Below are 16,067 nucleotides of genomic sequence, written 5' to 3'. Positions count from 1 at the left end.
GCAATTTCCCTGTCTGTTGCCAGAGAAACCCCGTCCAGCCGTGACGCCCACACCCCGCCTCGCCCCACAGCCCGCCCAGGTTTCCACACCCAAGATGGCTCCACAATAGCTTCGCTCGCTATTCAGGGCCTAATTCCATCATGGCAGTACGCTTCCCACCGGCCGGCGCAGGCCCTGCCCTTTCTCAAAATGGCAACCACCTAACTTCAGCCCGGGGGAGGGGTTGCCTTCCCTCCCTTCGCCTTTCCCTTTAGCAAAATGGCGGCGAGGGGCGCTCACGCCCCGCCTCCCAGGTGATTGCCAGGTTGCGGGGTCACGTGACACGCGGAGCCGGGCAGCGGCGAGTTGCTGTAGGGACGGGGAGGCGCGCCCGGGACGCCGTCGGCGGAGCGGCGCGGAGCAGCGCGGAATGGCGCGTGTGGCTCTTCTGTGGGGCTGGTTCCTGCTTGGCTGCAGCTGGGGCCCGGGCCCCCCCGGTGCCGGTGCCGCCGCGCTCTTGAAGGCCACCTACGTGCTGGATGATGCCGGCGGGCTGGGCAGGCAGTTCGACGGGATCGGGGCTGTCAGCGGCGGCGGGGTGAGCGGCGCCGGCGGGGGCGTGTGTGTGTGTGGGGGGCTCCTCCTGCATTGTGGTGCTAATACCCTCCTCGGGGCGCCGGCTGCAACGAACGCTGAGGCGGGGGATCCCATCAGTGGGAGTGCTTGGTGGCTTCGGCGCTGGCCCTTGAGGCTTCGGCGAGGCGTGGGCTGGGGGCTGTCTCTGAGGGGGGCCGTGGAGCCTGGGGGGGGGGGGGGGGCTCTGAGGGGAGCCGTGAGAGCCGGGGGGGAACTGTGAGGGCGGAGGGGAGCGGGGGAGGGCGTGAGGGGAGCCCGGGCACCCCCAAGGGGCGCTGGGCGGGCGGTGGTCCCGGCTGCGGGGGGAGCTGGAGCCGGGCCCGGGCCTTGTGCTGCGCGGGGTGCCGGGGGCCAGCCGCCTCGGTGCTGGCGGAGGAGGGCTAAGCCAGCGCGGGGTTTTTCTGTAGAGGGTCTCTCTACCTCCTCATCTCTGGCATTTTTAATACGCTGGGCGAGCCGATGGCCAGTTGTATGCTTTCCTGTGGTGCAGCCAGCAGCAGAGCTGTGGGTTCCTGCGAGTTCTTACCCACTCTTGACCTTCTGAGTTGCTTTCCTTCCCCTCCTGCCTGCCTGCCCTGTGAGCTCCGGTTGCCTTTGGTATATGGTGAACCAAAGCAGCGAGATTCGAGTCGAGCAGGAGAAATGGTGATGGGAGGGAGCTGTGTTTTGCTTGTGCTAAGTTTGTGAGGTGTTTTTGTTTCTCTGTGCTCTGGACTGTCTTCGCAGTAGATTGCAAGTAACTGAAGTACGAGGCAGTCTGCGAAACCAGAAATGCACAATGATGGGTTAGAAAGGAGTTTTCGTAGGAGCTTAGCTGAGTTCCTGGTGCTATATTTATTTTTGTAGGTTTATTAGCTATGGGAAAGTCCCAGACTGACAAGCTGAGACATCTGTGTTTGAAAGCTGGGTTTTCATATTTTCATTGCTTTCCATTTTAGGCCACATCTAGACTACTGGTGAACTATCAAGAACCTTATCGCTCCCAGATTTTAGATTACTTGTTCAAGGTAAAGTCCGTTTCATTGCTACAAGAATGTCTAATTTCATGCAGAATTTCTTATTGTATAATGTTGGAACTCTTCCAGTATAGTCAGCACTACTTGAAATTAGACAAAATCCCATTTTGTAAAACATCTACTTTTAATGTTGATTTTTAGCAGAACCTTAAATTTTAGCTGTTGTTTTTGACAACCAGCATGTTGTTCAAGAGCTTTTTTTTTTTCAGATTACTATGAAAATTCCTTTTATGTCTTCACAATATGTTTTAAAAAATATGTTTGCAATATATTTTGATCATCCATGTCGGTTTAGTGAGGATTAAATCGTTTTTGCGGCTAAAATGAGGGGTTTAGCTGTCCACAGTGATTGCAGGAAGTTGGTCTTCGGGGCAGTTTTGATTTTTTTTTTTTTTTGGAGTACATATAATGTGAAAATGAGTCTGCAGCGTGCTTCATTTCAATAGCATATCTATTCCAAACCAGTCTCAAGTATAAGTGTAGTTACTCTAGAAGGTGTGTGAACATTACTGGTGTGTAACCTGCTTTAGTTAGCAAGTGCAACCTATGGAGTTAACCAATTAAATATATGGTAAGATTATTGCACTGGATGGTAATAACTTGTTTTGCTTTTGGCACTGTAAATTACTCTGCTGGAAGAGGATGTCATGTCACTTTCAAGTAATGTAATCCAGATTGCTGGAGGCAAATGGCAAATAACTCACTGTGTAGTTTAAAGAATTGGTTTTAAAGGGTAGAGTAAGGCATAATTTGTGACGGGGGGATCAAACTCTATGTTTTTTGGAGACTGAAGCTACGTGTTACAAATACGAGTTTTCTGGAGGTATCAATAGACATGTGGTAAAAGAAAATCTAGCTGAGAGATCATGATGTTCAAAGAATTTTTGACATGGTCTTCCAGCAAAACCTCTCAAGCTGCCATGAGATACCTGGGAGGGATATACCTTGCCTCGTTCTCCTTGTCCTTTAATGCCAGTCTACTTTCATGATGGGGATGAGAGAGCAAATGTGTTAGAAGTTTAAAATCACAAGTGTCAGGAAGAGAAATGATAAATTGGGAGTATTTGCTTCTTATTTAAAAGCAAATATAAAATATCCAAAACTTGAAAGAAAATCAAACTATCATCTATGCAGTTTATTTTTTTAATCAAACTGCATTCTCACATCTTAAAATATTTTTTTTTTTGAATGCCGAAATTATACTTGAGTAATTCCATGGAGGAAGCCATTAGTGGTTAAAATAATGATTAGTTGTAACTTCTGGCTTGAGCAATTCTTAAGACACTAATAGGCTGGAAGAACATACTAGGAGTAGGATCACCTGTGTGAGCTTGAATTTTATATTCTGCTCCACTAGTCAGATATCAGGGACAGAGGTTAGTGAACTAGGTAGCTATTTGTTTTCCAGTGTGGTGTTTTTTTCTCTCTTGCTTTTCTGCCTATAGTTAGCAGATTATTTCTGACCCATATGTATGCTCTTTCGCATAAGCAGTGTAACCCTTTATACCAAAGAATAAATTATTTGCAGAAATTTTAACTTCAGTATGTTGATTTTAAAAGAAAACAAACTTCACTTCTAATAACATTAAAAATACTGTTGAGTTCCTCATGTAGCTCATGTTCTACTTTAAGAGTGCTTCAGTATTTTCCTGAGCATAACCAATTTAAAATCAGCACAGCTGAGGTGAGGTGTTGTTAATGGTGCAAGGGTCAGTGCACCTGACTCAAGATAAGTGTGGTATTTATGTTGCTCAATTTCCTTCTGAAGCAGAATTTTGCATTCTCTCTCATTGCTTCTATAATGGGTGTTGACAAAAATAAAGTTGAATAGCATCCTCAAAATTGTACACTTATTTATTGCATTCTTGTTAACAGCAGGATTCTGTTTGGTTTTCTGTCTTTTTTTTTTTTTTTTCCTTAGCCAAATTTTGGTGCTTCTTTACATATCTTCAAAGTAGAGATCGGAGGTGATGGACAATCAACAGGTATGGATTTTGCACGAGCATGGTTTAACTTCTTGTTACAGTGATGACATAACTAACATGTCCTGCATGTGTCACTTTAGCTGAAGCATGGAGATACATTCTGTAGTTGTACTGAAGATGCAGACAAACATAAATGACATCTGATAACTTATAGAAGAGAAATTTACCCTACTTTTCTGGAGACAGTTCTCACTGTCATATGGTTAATAGGTTGCAGTCTAGAGCAAATGAGTTCTTTTTTCTCCCCCAGAGATGAAGGAAGCTCTGGTAGCTTTCTGAATTGCAGAGCATTTCTCAAACACTGGTTTTGCAATACAAACTGTAAAACTTGCATAGGACTAGGTAGTTTATATCTTAAAAGCATGAAAATGCGAAAACAGCTGGTCGAAACCATTTGTGTTTCTTTGGTTTAATGAGCTGCTGCATTTCACTGGAGTGGTGTTGCCTGACAGTAGGCACTACTTTTTTTTTTTTTCTTTTTTGCCTGGCCACAGTTGCAAATGAAAATGTCTTGATGTAATTTGCCTAGCCTACTGTATGTACATATAGGAGAAACTGTTTAGTAACTGCTTGTGATCAGAAGCTGAGAAGCAGTAATGAGACTACAGTTTGTATCTTCCTCTCCCCCACCCCATCTCCCCCAAAGTAATTGTTGGCCACATCAAGAATAGGCTTAAAGCCGACTCAGTTAATAAATTGAAAGCATAGCATCTGTCTTTGTGGCATTTTATAACTATTTTTTTTAAAAGTCTGTGTTTGTGTAATTAGATACTGTTTTTCATTCTTCGCTTTCCCTAAGAAAAATTAATGTGGTAAAAAGCATTATACTGTGTTTAAGAGCTTGGTATTTGGTCAATAAATTGCTGGTTAGAGGAGAGTGGAGTCATGTTCATGCATACACAGACCTTCTCTTCAAACACTCTTGTTGCTGGCTAAGGAGAGCGTTACATACTTGTGTGATGGCTTTTTAGATTTTAGGAGACAGTAAGATGCATACATCTTAACACGCTAGTCTGCAGCTCTTATTCTGACTACACAGGTGTGATCAGGAGTCTAAATTTGGAATTTAATTGTTGTTCTATGTCTCTGGAAAATAGAACTTCCAAACAGTCAGGTGTTACTAAGGTAAAAATCAATCCTATTTTCTGTAATGAAATGTGCTGCTTTGGCAGGCTTCATTTAAAAAAAAAAAAGTCTCATCAGAAGAGATCTCTGGGGCAATTAGGCATATAGTTTAGCATAAGTAATTGTTGCAGTTGCATGCACAAGTTATTGACTTACTGACTTTTGTGTTTAATGATTTCCCATGCAACACTGATTCTTTTGTGCCTTTCTAGTTTGTTTACCTTTGCCTGAGGGAATTCAGTGCACAGTCTTCAATTCCAAAAACTCTTCCTGCAGGCAGGAAACACCATGGAAATGACAAACTAGATCTTTTACTATAAAAATAAAAAAAATCTCTTTTCTGCCACTGCAAAACTTCCTGGCAGTTCCTTTATTTTCTCTCCCCTGACTTGTCTTGCACAGAAGAAACAAACTATAACTTTTTTAATGTTTGCTTTTTGTTTAGGTATAACCTGCTTCTACAAATTTGGTTCCCCCCTCTCGCCCCGATCTTAATGCTGTAACTTTCCTAGTGGTTGTTGGGACCAAAATTATCACTAATATAGACTTATATGTGTTATCATAACTAGGGATATAAAATGCCCAACAGTTAATCACATTCTGATGTTAAAAGCAGGCATAGTACCTTAAAAATAAAAAATAATAAATTTATACTAAGTAATATGCTAAGAATGAAGGTTGGCAAGTTTTGCATGTTCCCTCCCACTACTCATTTTGCTTTGAAATACATACCAAAGAGCACGTGAACCATGTTGGAGATATGTGTTTGCATATTACGGCAGTGAGCAATACAGAAAACTTTATAATGTGTAACAGCTTATGACCCAGAAGATAATTGTGAGCTACCTGTGTCTCTCCTTCCCAGATGGTACTGAACCCTCCCATATGCACTATGAAAATGATGAGAACTACTTCCGGGGCTATGAATGGTGGCTGATGAAAGAAGCTAAAAAGAGGAACCCTAAAATTAAACTGATTGGTAAATTGCTTCAAGCTTTAAGATTTAAATGCTTTTCCTCCCCCTAACTAAATTATGTATCTGACCATTAATTAGCATAATGATTTTAATGGGCAGATGTTTTGATGGTGCAGTAGACAAAGCAGAATCTCTAATATTTGGTAAGCTTGTATTGATGCTTCACTTAAGCTTACTGTGTTTTAGTTTGTTACAGTAGCACAACATTCTTGCATTGTGCTACTTGTTACAAGCAGCATATCAAGAATGTATGTAGCGAGTAGCATAGGATAAGAAATTAATCATTTGCTTGCATTGAGTAACATTAATGCTTAGACTGTATCACAGCAATGAACATAAATGATTGATCATGAGAGCTGAGTTTCTGAATAATAGAGTAAAAAAATTGGGAGGGATAAAGTAAACTTACAGGAAGTATAAATCTGTAAATCTTACATGTGCTAAATTCAATTAAATGTTCTTATTACAAACCTATCACCCCCTCCCCACTGTACTGGTTCTTGTCTTACTTCAATTATGTATATAGTTGAGTTGTAGGAGGACTTTCCTGTCTCCCTGTTTTGATTGTGGGTTGTGTGTGTGCTGTGACAGTACGAATGTGGAACACTAGATTTTAACTGAAACACTTTGCAAAATGTATTTCACATGAAACAAGGTAAGAAATCTATGAATTAAAGTATCTAGCCTTCCCTCTTCCAGGGATCAGGCTTTGCCATATCTAGCCACAAGGCATGACTTGGTATAGGATTTACTAATCAGGTTCACAGACAGGCATTGTGACAAGCAGTAAGCTTACCATCTATGTCTAATTGTTATTAATAACCTCCCTCTTCCCTCAGATCAAGTGCTCAACAAAGGAAGGAGCGTTTACCTTTGAATTAGCTTATGGTGTCTTATGCAAAGTCAGCTGAAAACTTAGTAGGATTTGGTTAGGTTAATTTGTTGTTCTTATCTACTACAAGATCCAGTAAACAGCTGAGACCCAGAAATGCTTTCTTATGATCCTAATCTTTCTTATTCTGTGATGATCAGATTGTTGATTCTTCTGAAATTCGTATTCAGGAGATTAAAAATTTTTGGTCTTCAGTATTGATCCTTTGTCTATAACTATAAATTTTTATCCTAAAATCTTTGGAATCCATTAGAGCTAATACCACACAATTTAAAGATTGTATGCAGTTAATTGCTGTCTAGCAATGAAGGTTTTCCAGCTTAAAAAAAAAAAAAAAAGGCATCTATTAATGTGTGTGTTTGCAATTTATATTAGAGCATACTCTGCAGTTAAGGAAGTTATTTTTCATTGTCTTCACTGGAACTATGTGAATTTGAAGTGCACGTCTGTTCCTTTATTTTAGGTAGAACAAATTAGAGCTTGCTGTTGAAGCTTACTGAGTAATGTAGACCAACCTCTTATCTTACTCATTTGTTTTTCCTCTCTTTCTAGGATTACCTTGGACATTTCCAGCATGGATAGGGAAGGGCGAAAACTGGCCCTATGACTATCCAGATGTCACTGCTTACTATATTGTTTCTTGGATATTGGGAGCTAAACAGTATCATGATTTGGACATTGATTATATTGGGGTCAGTAAAACAAAATCTCCTGTATATTTTATCTATCTTAATTCCAAAGATCTTGGTCTTGTCTATTTGTTGATTACTGGATGAGGAGGATGGGAAGAGAAATTGTTTTGTAATTGCAGTTTTGGCTTTTTCTATTGCAAGGGGAAAGACTGAAGTTATGTTAGTTTACAGTCCCTCTGCAATAATGGCCACTAGAGCAGAACCAGTGTAAAATGGCTAGTCTCCCGCCTTCCCAATTCTAGAAAAAAGTTACCAGAGAATTTGAGAACTCTGAAATCTGTTCACATCTTGGACTTGTAATTTTCTGTCTTGCTTGTTTTGCTTGGGTTTCAGCAGTTATCAGCTATATAAAAGCATTAGTTAAGACAGAGTTTGTGAAAGTCAGCTAACATGACTTCTTAGCATAAAATATGATCACTGTTTAGCAGAAGGGCAATCCTCTACAACTTCTTCCATTTTTACCTGCATTATTTATTGTAGATAAAGGTACATGTGTTACAGTAAATTATAACTACTGTATTGTGTTACTGTGCAATATATGGAAGTAGTGAATGAATGCATGAGAAAAATGTCACAATTTGGAGATGAGAGAAAGAGGCAGACAATCTCAAAAAGCACTTTTCAAGTTCATTATTTGACTGAGAATCAACTTTTACAATTTTTCTTCCAATTAAGAAAATGTGTGGCTAGGATTCCCCTAAAATCAGTCCTATATTTATTGAAACACTTATTCTGAATTTCTTAAGTTTTTTTGATAGGAGACAGTAGTTTAACTGCAGAAAAGCTGAAAATCACCTCAGCAGTTTCCATCCCTCAGAGGAAGTCTTACCTTTCTGCTGTAATATGGGGAGGTATATCTGATGTGTATCTCCTCTGGAATGCATCCCCCTCGATGTTGCTGACTTATTTCAGCTCTGTTGGTCTTGCACTTTGGGTAACACAGTGATGCTTCAGTAATTCACTTGGTGGGCACAGGGAGAACAACTTCCTATAGTCTTGGAGTATAGCAGTTAAGTTCTGCTCTTTAGGTATTTGAGTAATGTCTGGCTTCTGTGTTGTTACTTCACAGTGACTGGCCTTCTGAATTCTATATTTCTAAGAAAAGCAAATTTTTGCTTTTGCAGGCAATGTGATAACATTGCATATTGCCTGATTTCTTTGTGGGTATAATCTGAAATACAGGAAAACAGTGAGGTCTGTGAAGGCTCAGAAACTGTCAAATCACTTTTAATGCTGTTCTGATTCTACATTGTTAGCCTTTACTGCTCTTGGTTTATAGCATGTGTCATATATTGTTAATAGCTTTATGATGAAATGAGCCTTTCAGTAAGTAACTTTTTGATTGGCTCATTTCTGAAGTCAGATATTAGCACTTACAGAAAGATCTAGAAATATGAAAATCAAATGGATATATCCTACCCACAGGAAACTGCTTGTATGTGGTTGGGTAATCTATACCTACAGGGGGATACTTTCACCCTTACTGGTGTGAGTCACAGTGTTCATGTTGTGGTTAGAAAAAAAGAAAGTAAGAAAGTTTCTGACTATGCTTTTTATTGGCCAGGGTATTTGGTAGAAATATGAAGACCAGCATTTCCGCTTTTGAAGTTTGAGCTGTGTGTTAAGCTTAAACGCTTTTTCCATAAAAGATGGAAAATCCACAGCAACAGAAATGAGATAATTTTGTGTCCGTTTACTTCGACTGTGCTGGATCTCTCTTGTGTTCAAGTATGGATAGAGTCCCTTGTAAATAAGAAGGAACTTAAAGTTTAATTGAATAACCCCCTAAAACTGTAGGCAGTTGTTCAATATGTAACTTACTCTAGCTCTTCTGTGTCAGTGCATGACAATAGGGCCCATTCATTCGGACCACACCTTGCAGCCACAATGTGTTCTTCAATGATTTCTAACAAACTGTAGCCCCACTGGTAAGAATGTCTTGTGTAACACCCCTACCATTGTAGGGCTTGAGCAGCTCTCGAGTTCTTTTCCACAAGAAGGCAGTCAGTAGACCTTAGAGAAAGAAAAAGAAGCACTATTTTGAACTTTGATATGGAATTTTCCCCTGAAGAGCTGGTAACAAAACCAACCAGAGCACTTTCCTCTAGCAAACTGAAACCATGGAGTTCATTAATGGATTGTATAATCTTGCATATACATAAATAAAATATTTCATTATGCATTGACATATCCAGATTTTTCTAAATGACTTTCTGCTTTTCCTTTATAGATATGGAATGAAAGGGCATTTAATAGCAAATACATTAAGGTATGTATTTTTTCTTATTTCTCTAAAGTGAAGCGTTTTGTTATCATGTGTAAAAAAATAGCTTTTCTGAATTTACCTAGAAAAGGGACCTTAATCCTGCAACTGCTTTACTCACTGAACTCTGTTTCTTGCAGTCATGGAATGCTAATAGGATCATATCTCTAGATCTCTTTCCATGTGTGTCTGAAACTGTTATTTTGAACTTTAAGTGTGTCAGTGTATGCTAACTATTTAGGACCTCTACATTTTAATGGAAGCTCCACTTGATGCTACTGAAATCATACATATTCATCATCTTTATACTGGCTTGGATATAGTTATAAGTCCAAGATCTAGAATTACTTAAAATTCTGTAGAAAAGTTCCAGTGGATATAATATGCTTAAATCATTGCTATAAAACTCCAGGTTTTTATTTTATGGTAAACATAATAAAGGCTCTGTGTTTTCAGCTGTGCAAAATTCAGTACATTCTGTTCTAAAAGAGTTGGAAAAACACAGTATTTCACATAACCAACCTTGAGATATCTCTAATATCTCCCTCTGCTGCCTACCCCTGCTGCCCACTGCCCTTCTTTGAAAACTCACTTCTGTTTGTTATGTTGAAGTGGAATATTAACTACAAGCTTCTGCTTTGTTGATTTCTGTTGCTGCTTTGAGACAAAGAAGCAATAACATAACCCCTTCAAAGCAAATAAGAGTTAAATTGAGTGTATAGAAAAACTTTTTTTTTTTTTCCAAAACTCAGGAGGGATTAGATCCCACTTGCTTAAAATTAATTGATTAATAGCTGTCAGAACAGTTTCAGTTCTTACAGCTTGTGTACAGTGCATGAGGTTTGTCACATCAATTGTTCTTGGCAACTTCTGTAGTTATTTTGTTCAGTGATTAGTTTTAGTAGAATGATACAGGAGATGGCATACAACAGTTAAACTTGACATTGCAGTAAAAGCAAAAAGGTATCCTTAAATATCTTTCATGAGGCTGGCATATATAAAATTCTGTCTACTCCTGAAAACTGAGAATGTTCTCCTGTAAAACATTTCTTTTAAAAATTATATTTCCTAGAATGTAGAATTAAGTGAATACCTTTACAGCTGTTTCCTATGATTTGTGCCGTGCTTTGACTGAGGGAGGGCAGGAAGCACAGGTAGGAAGCTTTGTGCTGGTCATATACCTTGTACAAAGAAAGAGGAGTACATTATATCTACCTTTATGGATTTCTTGTTAACAAATATGTTAATCAACCATGTATTTTAAACTGATCTACCAGGTCCCCTAGTATCACAGTAACTTAGTTTTCTGAGTCTTGTAATGTCTTAGACCAAATTCTGTAATGTATACTTCACTCCTAAATTTTATTAAAGGTATTTTCTAGATTCTCACTTTTGTAGGCTGCTAGGCCGTTAGTTCTTTTTGGGCACAGAGGTTTGGCACTGGCGTTTCAGCGACTTACAAAATCCCTTCCAGAGAAAACACAAATACACTGAAGCGTGACACAGCAGGATATTTTGGTATCTGTGTCAAGGTGTCTTGTTTCTTTGGGCATGTTAAGTAACAAAACTCTGGTGGATGTGTAGATACTTCAGATTTTGCTAGTTGTCCTGGTTTGAACCCAGAGGGCAACTGAGCACTACGCAGCTGCTCACTCACCCCTTCCCCCTCTGGGATGGGAATGAGAAAATAAAGCAAAAGGCTCAGGAATCAAGATAAGGAGAGAGAGATGAGTCACCCATTATGGTCATGGGCAAAAGACAGATTCCTTAAGGTAAGAAAAAGAACATCAATTTAATTAAAACACTAACACCACTACCACTTAACAGAGTAGGATTTTCTTTTACAGAAAGTGGTTCACTAATTGGGAATAGGCTAATGGAGAAATCACTAAGGGTACTAATAGTCTCCTAAAGGATATTCGAATTGTAGGTAGATGGTAGATTATTCTGGTAGGTGAGGAGGGGGAAACGTGTATGTGGACTTCAAGTAGAAATCTCTAGTTGTCTCGTATGTAAGTTATAGAAGCAAAACCAAACAGAACTGAAAATATTTGTTTGCAGACTGGAATAAAATAATGCAAGTAAGATGGAAGATAAATACTGAGAAATTTTTTTTGAGCTGCAAGTTTTATTTCTTCACTGACTAGATGTTGCTTGAGATGCCTATGAGACTGAACCCTTTGTAAAAAAGAATCACTGGAGAGAGTAGGCAGATCTTACTATAAATAAAATACTATTTTTTTCCCTGATATCACTAATTTGCTCTTTTTTTTTTTTTTTTTGTAACTGGTTTTCTGGCTTTCTGTAGGTCTTGTAAGAAATAGAAATGTTCTGTTTTGCTCAGTTCTTTGTCATGTCATCTGGAGGCTTTCTCATCTGTTTGTTTTGGCTTCCTAATGTGGGGAGAATGAATGCGGAGAGCAAACTCAAGTGTAGGTGCAACATTCTACTTGTTAGCTTTTTAAATGCCGTTGAATTGGGACTAAGCTTTTGGCTTCTAGAGCTAGATGTTTAGTTTAAAGTTTGATCTTAAAATCACCCAATTTGCTGAAAAGTGTCAGATTTTCCTCCACTGTACATTAATTGATATAAGGCTTTTTACCTAACACCTGTTTTAATCTTCATTCTCTTTCACTCTGCAGTGTCATGTGGTATCTATTCTCTAATCAGCACAACAGATCTATTTGCAGTCTGCCATTTCGAAAAAGATCTATTTACTGAAGCGTGCTGTTGCACACCAGACATTTTCTGTAATGTCTGACAACTACATGACATAGATAAGGTTTTAGTTTTCTTGTTAAATTTTTACTTGTAAGAAGTTGTTCTAGTTACCTCATCCACTAAGGTACTAGTTATATTTCTTACTAATAAGGAAAAATGATGGTTCTATTGCTTGTAAATTCTTACTGAAGAAGAACCTATTCTTCCAATTATATTTTCAAATACTGTCATCTTAAACTAACCCTAAAATTTAAGGACTGTCTGTATGTAAACATGAATATGGATATGGGGGAACCATCCTGCATATGTTATTGTGGAGTACATTTTGAGTTCTACAGTTTTGTGTCCTTGGTTCTTGTCTTTCAACATGGAAGTTCTGCAACTTTTCTAGTAATTTTCTTCTGAACTATCTCTAGGGTTAGACAGTTTTTCCGAACATCTAGCTAGCTAGAAAGCTTTAAAGTAAGTATTTCTACCATTGTGAAATTTTTCTGGTAAACTTTATGCTTCAAAGGCTTCAAGCAGCTGAACAGAACTTCATTGCTACTTTTCTTCTTCTTAGGAAGTTTTATGTCCTTTAGGTCTAGTCTTTCATTGTCACCAACACTCAGACTTTGCTTTGTGTCCTTATTTGGTTACACATCAAAATAGAAATGCTCCCTACTCTCCTTCACGTTGCTGGAGGGCTATTCCAAGAAACTAGTTAAGGATTCACACCTACTGATCTTCAAATTGTTGGAAAAATCTTTCGTGTGCATCCATGCATACATACAGCACATGGTACATCATTCCTTTATATCCAAGATTGGAAAAAAAGGATTTTAGACTGTGGACTGATATTTTTTTCAGATACAACTGTATGAGGAGGCTGCTGAAAATACATTTTAAAGGTTTTTTTTTCTTATTGAGTCTTCAGATGTAACATGCTTGTATAATACCAGCCCTGTATAATAAGACTGGTTCAGTCTTAACTGTTAGAGCTGGGTATATTTTGTCTAAGAACTTCTACAGGCAGATGTGAGAGGTTTATCATCTTTAACAGTGAAATAGTAAGGAGAAGCTGGAAAGATGGAATAGGAATTATCTTCTGCTGGCATGTTTGAGTTATAAGTTGACTGTCCCCAGTTTTGTTTTTGATACGCAATTCCAGTTTTACGCATTACTGTCCTGAAAATTAATGAGACATATGAGAGCCAAGTAGTGGATAAATTTAAATATCAGACATTTATAACAAAGATTTTTTTTTTTTTCTCAGTAAAATAGCCTATGAAAATAATACTTAGGCGCTCTTCACTTGAAAAGGACAGATATTTGGCAAAGATTTCTGTTCTTGTAGAAGACTGCATGGTTACAAGGTCTTTTCTAGTTTAATCCTTCAAACACTGTTTTCTCAATATACTTTTTTGGGGATCAGGTTAACTTCTGATCACTTGTGGAGGTATGTATACTTCCTCATTCCAGCCAGTCATAATTTTTAAGTTAACTTAATGTGACTGACTTTATGATAAATCCATTACTCACATGCAATGAATTAAGTGCATGCAATGGCTGGGATCAGTATGTTGAGAGTGTCCAAGTGGAGTACATGTATGCACATGTGATGTCAAAAGTAATCCAAGTGATGAGAAGCCCATTTTTGTGTAATAGCTATCCGAATGACATAGATAACCCTTCAGTGTTAAAAATACTTATCATTAACTTTGCCTTAGTTGTCAATGTGGCTCTCCTTTGAGAAGTGAGAACTTTATTCATCTTGGTCTGAAGACAAACGCTTCCACTGACTTCTACAGTTCTTAAATTGTTTTCAGTCTTAAATTTTCATGTTGCCTGATTGATGAAGGCTGTACTTTAAGTGGTGTTATCTGTTGCTAAGGTACTTCGACAATCTTTGGACAGACTGGGTCTAAGGAACATTGGCATCATCGCTGCGGATGGAGATTGGAACGTTTCAAAGGAGATGATAGTTGATCCCTATCTTAACGATGCTGTTGAGGTAGTTGGGTAAGTGTGGGAGAAGGGACATTGCTTATTGCTTTATTTCTGTAAGTAAGTCTTCATCTCCACTTTGAGAAGTCATATATTCTTATTTCATACTTCCTGGTTATTCCCAGTTTTTTCATCATCATGTACAGTGGTGACTGATTACTCTTTCTTGTCTTCCTCTCTTCTTTCAGTTTAGTACATGTGTAACGTAACCTTACTGCTCTTCCATCATTTATTTGAAGTGTTCAGTTAGGAGCTATGTTTTCGGCATCTTATCTTAGCACTAGCAAATAACAGGAGACTTGTAGCTAGTCTGCACGTGCATCTTAAAGTCAGAAAAACCTAAAACCTTAGGATTGAATTCTTGTTCTGCAGTCAGTTTTAATTTCAGGTGAACTTGAACTTTCACACAGGAACTTATCACCCTGGGACTTCATATGCTTGCAGCATTCTCTGTTACGTGTCCTTTGCTTGAGATTTTTCTGGTCATGTCCTAAAGCTAGGAATTTGTTGCTTATCTAATAACAGATAGTATTAGAAGTGCACACACAGACAGTAAAGTAGAAGTAAAAGCAAGCATTCAAAGTATGTTTTTAAACTAATACAACTTATTGCAATTTTAGCAGCTAGGAATGCCCACTGTTGTAGTTCTAGAAAATGGGAACTTGATGTTTGCCTGCACTCTTGCTCCATAATACGCTTTATTACCTTGCTTCTGTCATACTTATTCTTCTGCTCTTGCTTTCTTGATAATCTCTGATTTTTCAAAACTGTAGATAGGTTTTTAAAAATTACAGCATGTTCCGGGTAGAAATGGCCTATATGTATGTAAATTGTTCATTTGTGTTATGTTTATTAACTTTCTTACCTCTGTTGTTAATCTTACTGTGATAAGAACATGCTTGTGGTCACTAGTCTACCATTTATCCTCATTTGTATGTAAGGGGGTGTGATATGCTTATAATTGTTTAAACTAATGCATGGTTCAGAGGTTATACAAGCCAGGTAAGCAGAGATTTTATGAAGAAACTGCTTTCATATATGTTGAGCTTGTAAACACTGGTCACCTGGAAGTGGCTGCCTGAGAAATACCAGTTATAATGCCAGCACTGAGTAACTCATTTGGTTTAAAAACCGGTAACTTCCTTAGGTTAGGCAAGAGTTGCACCTCAGCAAGTTATAGCGAATTAGGAAGTGTTTTAGTTCTGATTTACATGCCAATGAAACTTGCTGAATGAATGGGTTCTTACTTCTTTAAGAGCCTGACAGAGTCACGACTAGGAGTACCTGTTTCTGTTTGTAGCCTTTAGGACCACAGACATGTTTTAGTTCTTCTTTAAGATGATTGTCAGAGGTTTTTCTTGAATGTAATATGGATTTTTTTTTTCCCAGATCTCCTACCCCTGCTGATCACAAAAACTGAAGAGTTAGGAGAATATTTCCTGTGCAGTAGTGTTATTATCTATCAAGAGTTATGATTAGTACGAAATGAGAACAGCATGTTTCTCAGACAGTGTTGACTTTAAGATACCATCTACCAGAGTTGTTGCTGACCTAGAAAAAGATAATAGTATTTAGGTCTCTGTCCTTCAAATGCCCAGGTTCAGAAAGTTGCTAAAAGTATGCTAAATGTTGCCTTTGGGCATATTCATGCTCCTATTTTTTTTTTTTTTTTGTCCTTTTAAGTTCTTAACAGAATTTTTGAATCACTCCACAGCCTGTACTGTGTAGGACTTTGGGCTTGCATCTGTTGAACTTGATGAGGTTCCTGTCAGCCTGTTTTTTCCAGTCTGCTAGTT

The 16,067-nt window shown here is 38.6% G+C and overlaps 1 protein-coding gene across 2 annotated transcripts in view; it reads left to right on the top strand.

Annotated features, from left to right (window-relative positions):
• The first annotated feature begins 263 nt into the window (after window positions 1-263).
• GALC (galactosylceramidase) overlaps window positions 264-16,067 on the top strand; it is a 38,418-nt gene continuing 22,614 nt past the window's right edge. Inside the window, exons 1-7 of one of the 2 annotated variants that reach the window (XM_042791163.1) lie at window positions 265-577; window positions 1,554-1,622; window positions 3,553-3,616; window positions 5,607-5,720; window positions 7,162-7,301; window positions 9,532-9,570; window positions 14,159-14,286. In XM_042791163.1, coding sequence (XP_042647097.1) covers window positions 410-577; window positions 1,554-1,622; window positions 3,553-3,616; window positions 5,607-5,720; window positions 7,162-7,301; window positions 9,532-9,570; window positions 14,159-14,286 — 722 coding nt within the window. In that variant the 5' untranslated portion in view covers window positions 265-409. Of the gene's footprint in view, window positions 578-1,553; window positions 1,623-3,552; window positions 3,617-5,606; window positions 5,721-7,161; window positions 7,302-9,531; window positions 9,571-14,158; window positions 14,287-16,067 lie in introns of both variants that reach the window. The other variant, XM_042791162.1, reaches the window with a different exon arrangement.

This window comes from Tyto alba, unplaced genomic scaffold (assembly GCF_018691265.1).
Source record: "Tyto alba isolate M040663 unplaced genomic scaffold, T.alba_DEE_v4.0 Super-Scaffold_18, whole genome shotgun sequence".
Lineage (NCBI taxonomy): Eukaryota > Metazoa > Chordata > Aves > Strigiformes > Tytonidae > Tyto > Tyto alba.
The sequence above is the reverse complement of the archived record's forward strand: the minus strand, read 5'-3'. Positions and strand labels throughout refer to the sequence as shown.